This window comes from Oncorhynchus masou, chromosome 11, assembly GCF_036934945.1.
Source record: "Oncorhynchus masou masou isolate Uvic2021 chromosome 11, UVic_Omas_1.1, whole genome shotgun sequence".
Taxonomy (NCBI): Eukaryota; Metazoa; Chordata; class Actinopteri; order Salmoniformes; family Salmonidae; genus Oncorhynchus; species Oncorhynchus masou.
This window is the reverse complement of record NC_088222.1, coordinates 55,961,365-55,968,400: the sequence shown is the minus strand read 5'-3', so window position 1 is coordinate 55,968,400 and position 7,036 is coordinate 55,961,365. Positions and strand designations below refer to the sequence as shown.

At 42.7% G+C, this 7,036-nt stretch overlaps 1 protein-coding gene across 1 annotated transcript; it reads left to right on the top strand.

The window, feature by feature from the left end:
- Positions 1 to 392: 392 nt before the first annotated feature.
- LOC135548012 (ATP-sensitive inward rectifier potassium channel 1-like) lies at positions 393 to 3,294 on the top strand. The gene is made up of 2 exons (XM_064977206.1): positions 393 to 449; positions 1,201 to 3,294. Exons 1-2 carry the CDS (start codon positions 433 to 435, stop codon positions 2,351 to 2,353), a joined length of 1,170 nt encoding a protein of 389 aa, XP_064833278.1. The 5' UTR covers positions 393 to 432; the 3' UTR covers positions 2,354 to 3,294.
- The last annotated feature ends 3,742 nt before the right edge of the window (positions 3,295 to 7,036 follow it).

Here is a 7,036-nt window from a genome sequence, read left to right as displayed (position 1 = left end):
ATAGTTATTGTGTGCCTTCTGGCAAACTGTGCGGCCATGGAATCCAGAATCCAGAATACTACATTTTTGGAGTTGAGCCTTCACTTGTGGTGGTGGTGGTGGATACCATGTACAATGAGCCACCAGGTCAGGGGTCAGGGGGAGGGAGCCACAGCCAACCACAACACCCTGACTGGGGATGAGTGGCTATACTGGGGACTCTGGAGGAGAGTGCGGTGGGATGTTGACTTGGGTCTAAGAGCTAAAATAGTGACGCACTGTCGTAACATTCCGACTTGCCTCTCTTGTCTGTCTGTATGAGGGCCGTACACTGTGGCATGTGGCTGGGATTAGGACATTTCCCTGTGGATTAAAACCTTTGCAACGCCTACATTGCAACTCACTCTGAGGAGTGTGAGGTCCCAGACCGATCCCGTCTCTGCAGTTTGGCCCATGGTTTCACTTGGCAGGTATGTGAAATGGAATTTCTGCTGTTCAGATAGACAGACCGACAGTGTGACAGTGATCTATTTCTTAAGTAATGTTATGGGATTTTTCATAAAGTGAGATGTTTTTGTTTGCTGAATAGGAGAGGAGGGTGAACGTTTTCACTTTTCTAATTTTGAAAAAAGGCTATGGTCTTTTAATGGCAGGAATAGTGTTGCCTCATTGGGTTTTATTAGAGGATGAGTGACCTATGTTAAACATTTAATTGTGTTGCCATAGTCATGTAGGCCAGCAAATTTTAAAGTGCAAGGTCATTACTATTGTCTGGTTTCCCTTCAGTGGAACTGCTGCCAGGGATTAGTTTTGTGGAACAAAAATGGAACAATTAGAACCACAAATGTACCCTCACCACGTTGTAGGGTGAGTAACTGTGAAATCAATGATTTAATCACCCGAGACTCTCAAAATGTTGTGTTTTTATCTAATATATCTAAGACCAATGTAATATGTGTTGTTAGGAATATAAATGAGTGGAATATCAAAGATACATTTTCAAATCTATTGCTGACGAGGTGTTTTATGAAACAAAAAAGGTTAGTCAACTCGTTCCCAAAACTTCGACTGAGATAAACAACACTATAATAATTATTCATATATATAATATATATATTCATTTTATTGATGTTCATTTTCTATAACCAACTTAAATTAGTGTTTGCGAGTTGTGGTTTCTCCATTGTGGTTTATCCCGGTCTTATATACTTTTTCCCAAAGCTCCAGGATGTTCCAGTTCGTCCAGAGGCACATCCACGACCACATGATGGAGCGCATAATCCGCAGGACTCGTCTGGTGACCAAAGATGGCCGCTGCAACATTGAGTTTGGCAACATCGAGTACCACAACCAATTTGCCTACCTGGGGGATTTCTGGACGACGGTTGTGGAGATCCGCTGGCGTTTCGTCCTCCTCCTCTTCGTCACCTCCTTCACAGGCAGCTGGTTCGTCTTCAGCCTTCTGTGGTACTGGATTGCCAAGAGCAATGGTGATCTGATTGGACAGAACCGCACAGACAGCCACGTTCGTTGTATAGACAATGTCAATGGACTCACCACGGCTTTCCTGTACTCCTTGGAGACCCAGACAACAATTGGTTATGGTGGACGGGCACTCACTGGGCACTGCCCTGGCACTGTGGCCCTCATTGTCGTCCAATCCCTCATTGGGGTCTTTGTCAACTGCTTCATGTGTGGAGTGATCCTGGCCAAGATCTCCCTTCCCAAGAAGAGGGCAAAGACAGTGACCTTCAGTAACACAGCGGTCATCTGCCTGAAGAAGGGCAGCCTGTGCCTGCTTATCCGAGTGGCCAACCTCCGCAAGACCTTGCTAATCGGGAGCCAAATCTACGGCAAGCTGCTTAGGACAACTGTCACGCCGGAAGGTGAGACTATAATTCTCGACCAGGTAGGCATTGACTTTGCAGTGGACGCTGGCAAGGACAACCTGTTTTTTGTCTGCCCGCTGACATTGTACCACATCATCGACAAGGCCAGTCCATTTTACGACATGTCAGCGGACACCCTCCAGCAGCAGGACTTTGAGCTGGTGGTCTTCCTGGACGGGATGGCTGAGTCCACCAGCTCTGCCTGCCAGGTACGGACCTCCTTCATCCCCCAGGAGGTCCAATGGGGATACAGCTTCCTGCCCATCATCTCCCGCACCAAGACAGGCAAGTACCATGTGGACTTCTCCAACTTCTCCAGAACCGTGCCGGTGACGACCCCACACTGTGTCCAATGCTTTCAGAGTGATCCAGACCAAACCAATCACAACAATAACCAAAACAACCACCACAGGAAGCTAGGTATTGACAACCCTGGATTCGAGGTAATTGACATTCAAGACACAATGGATATCACAGAAATGTGAGCCGGAGGAAAGAGGGTGAAATTGAAATTTTCCGCTGTAAACCACAGACTAACAGACAGCAGCCCCCAGGATGTGGGACGTGGCTCGCCGAGAGAGATGTGGATAAGCACTTGTTTATGAGAGTATTCATGTCCTCTCTATAGTCCGATGTGGATGACAGAAAGCTCATATTGGGGTCAGGGGCTCATAGTGAGTCATAGAGAATGAGCAGGTAGCCCCAGTTCTAATAACCAGTGAGCCAAAGAATAATGTACATCTTGGATATGGTGCAAATCTTTACTTTGCTTCATGTGAGCATTGGGTATTACACTTGAGTTAAGACTGAACAACTCAGTATTATTTATGTCTATGCCTTTAAAAGACAAAATATCAGCCTTTATGTGCTGTTTAAAAAAATGACATACAATGCAAAAGACCGAAGAAATGAACGATCCCTGGAAATACATTTTACTGAAAAATGATATGTGTTGAGAGGTTTGCTCTTGTCAATGTTGAACTGGTGTTTTCAAGCTCTGGTAGGAGCTAAACTCTTGGTAAGAACAGCTCATTACACTCAAAGCACCTTTGTGACATACAAACAGTAACTATTGTACTAGGTACAGTAACTATTAAAAAGGGCTTTGGTCATGACCTGAAGGAGAGAGTGGGAGAGAGAGTAAAGCACAGGGGGTATTCATGAGAAGCTTATGACCTGAGCCTGTTTTAATGAAATATGTCAGATGGGGGGAATAACAATAGGGTAGAACTTGCTTCCCTAGAGTCATTACATAGTCTTTTTCTTAACTGGAATGACAAAGTACATATTGTGTGCCATAACAGATTCATCATGCCTTAATTCCTTTAGAATACTGTGAATAGTTGCTAATTGCACTGACTGGGAAAATTAATGTGACTAATCTACATTGTGTAGATGTCTTATTTTGTAATATTGAGTTACTTGTTCTCAGGGAAAGCAGTATTCCTGGTTAGAATAAATAAATGTTTTTTGACAATGCCTTGAGTATTATGCTTTCTGCCACATGGGCCTGTATCCCACAAAGCATCTCAGAAAAGCTCGTATGAATCCTGTTTTAAGACAACAACAAAAACACAGCTCAGAGTAGATTTTAAAATGATGTTAAGACAATGCCCAGACAAACTCTGAGCCAGGAGTAAAATCAACTCATCAACATTTATCTCAGCTGGTAATAATAATTGTTTGATGTACCACAAAGGAAAGATAGTGATGACGCTCATTGACCACGGGTGAGTTCGTTTTGCATGGCACAGGGCCCCGATTGAGTGGAGACTTCACTTAACGACCAATGGAATGGACTAAAACAATGGTTTCCAAACCGTGGCACACCATGATGGGATAGAAAATTCTTCGGCACACCTAAAATTAATTAATTTAGTGGTAATGACCTCCATCTGATCAATAATGCTAATCATGTATTTTCTGTGAGACACGTTATTTATAGATTAAATAGGGATTATTTTAAATGTTTGCATAGTTTTGATAGTTCCTTACTTAGGATGATTAATTTGTGCGTACCCATTAAGCGTGTCCCAGGAGTCTGAGCCTGAAAGTAGAAACATGTAGGTCAGGTAAAATAGGTCTTTAGTCTTGAATGATTGGGCTACAGACGAGCGTTTTCTGCAATGTAAAAGTGAAACCACGGACACAAAGCCATGCTCTGTTTGTTTCTATGACAGAGGCTGTGGCAGAGACATATATTAAGAAACAAATGACTCTGGCTTAGCCTTATCAGTCTTGTCTGTGCTAATGGTTTTTACAGAAAAAGTAAAATGATACAAATGACTTTGCTCTTGATGCACGCCCCTCAAATGATACAAATGTAACAAAAGCCTGAGGCCCTGGACTTAAAACAAAGACACAGATGTAACCATGTGCCATTTAAAACGGTAACTGCCCCTTAGAACCAATTTATCTGGGTTTAAGTGGCCTTTGTAGCATTGATATGAGTCAGAAACATTCTAGTGTCAAAATGTACTACATAGTGTAAAATGAAGATAATTTTGTTCATAAAGTCAGTCTCGTCCAAAATTGAGTTTTGTAAGTGAGTTCATCACGACTTACTGGAGGGTTGGGTGTGGATTATTTATTTGTGACTTGCTCTAACATAATCAGTCACATTGACCCCAAAAACACATTTAGAGTTTTATAGTAATGAATCCTAGCTTTCTAATGAGACCAACATGTTCTCTCTACTCCAAATATCAGGTGACTTACGTGCCCAGGAAAGCTCAGACCAACAACTAAACGTCACCTTTTAACAAAGACTACAGTCGTGGCCAAAAGTTTTGAGGATGACACAAATATTAATTATCACAAGGTTTGCTGCTTCTGTGTCTTTAGATATTTTTGTCAGATGTTACTATGGAATACTGAAGTAGAATTACAAGCATTTCATAAGTGTCAAAGGCTTTTAATGACAATTACATGAAGTTGATGCAAAGAGTCAATATTTGCAGTGTTGACCCTTCTTTTTCAAGATCTCTGCAATCCGCCCTGGCATGCTGTCAATTAACTTCTGGGCCACATCCTGACTGATGGCAGCCCATTCTTGCATAATCACTGCTTGGAGTTTGTCAGAATTTGTGGGTTTTTGTTTGTCCACCTGCCTCTTGAAGATTGACCACAAGTTCTCAATGGGATTAAGGTCTGGGGAGTTTCCTGGCCATGGACCCAAAATATCAATGTTTTGTTTCCCGAGCCACTTTCTTATCACTTTTGCCTTATGGCAAGGTGCTCCATCATGCTGGAAAAGGCATTGTTCATCACCAAACTGTTCCTAGATGATTGGGAGAAGATGCTCTCGGAGGATGTGTTGGTACCATTCTTTATTCATGGCTGTGTTCTTAGGCAAAATTGTAAGTTAGCCCACTCCCTTGGCTGAGAAGCAACCCCACACATGAACGGTCTCAGGATGCTTTACTGTTGGCATGACAAAGGACTGATGGTAGTGCTCACCTTTGTCTTCTCCGGACAAGCTTTTTTCCGGTTGCCCCAAACAAACAATTCCTCAGAGAAAATGACATTACCCCAGTCCTCAGCAGTCCAATCCCTGTACCTTTTGCAGAATATCAGTCTGTCCCTGACGTTTTTCCTGGAGAGAAGTGGCTTCTTTGCTGTCCTTCTTGACACAAGGCCATCCTCCAAAAGTCTTTGCCTCACTGTGCATGCAGATGCACTCACACCTGCTTGCTGCCATTCCTGAGACAAGCTCTATACTGGTGGTGCCCCGATCCCGTAGCTGAATCAACTTTAGGAGACGGTCCTGGCCCTTGCTGGACTTTCCTGGGCGCCCTGAAGCCTTCTTCACAACAATTGAACCGCTCTCCTTGAAGTTCTTGATGATCCGATAAATGGTTGATTTAAGTGCAATCTTGCTGGCAGCAATATCCTTGCCTGCGAAGCCCTTTTTGTGCAAAGCAAAGATGACGGCATGTGTTTCCTTGCAGGTAACCATGTTTGAAATGTTTGACAACTCATTTCAACCCGGATAAAGCTGTGATAACTAACCTGGATTTTCAAGTATCAGGGGTCTTTGTCTGCTAACCCAAAACAATATAATATATATATAATACATGAATGTATTCTGTAGTTAATGTCCCTCTATTAGCAAATAAATCACTTATAAACTAGAGGAAGATATTTTTCTCACTATGTGTTTATTGAGCTATGAAATTTAATTTAATTCACAGGCTACTTACAAAACCTGGTGGATTTGTTGATCAGCAGTGTTGTGGGAACCCCCTACCATCAGTAGTGGTGAGTGGGTAAAATCACTGGGGAAGCCAAGCCAGGTAAAAAAAAGAAGCCATACAACCTATGCATTGTGATAATTGCGTTGCTGGCTCTATAACGTGTCTGTTCATATGCCTTGCCACCGTGATATACAGTGGGGCAAAAAAGTATTCAGTCAGCCACATATTGTGCAAGTTATCCCACTTAGAAAGATTAGAGAGGCCTGTAATTTTCATCATAGGTACAATTCAACTATGACAGACAAAATGAGAAAAACAAATCCAGAAAATCACATTGTAGGATTTTAAATAAATTTATTTGCAAATTATGGTGAAAAATAAGTATTTGGTCACCTACAAACAAGCAAGATATTAGGAAATGGGAAAATTAGGAAAGGAGCAATTATTAGGAAATGGAAGACATACAAGACCACTGATAATCTCCCTCGATCTGGGGCTCCACGCAAGATCTCACCCCGTGGGGTCAAAAGGATCACAAGAACGGTGAGCAAAAATCCCAGAACCACACGGGGGGACCTAGTGAATGACCTGCAGAGAGCTGAGACCAAAGTAACAAAGCCTACCATCAGTAACACACTACGCCGCCAAGGACTCAAATCCTGCAGTGCCAGACGTGTCCCCCTGCTTAAGCCAGTACATGTCCAGGCCCGTCTGAAGTTTGCTAGAGAGCATTTGGATGATCCAGAAGAAGATTGGGAGAATGTCATATGGTCAGATGAAACCAAAATATAACTTTTTGGTAAAAACTCAACTCGTTGTGTTTGAAGGACAAAGAATGCTGAGTTGCATCCAAAGAACACCATACCTACTGTGAAGCATGGCGGTGGAAACATCATGCTTTGGGGCTGTTATTCTGCAAATGGACCAGGACGACTGTTCCGTGTAAAGGAAAGAATGAATGGGGCCATGTTT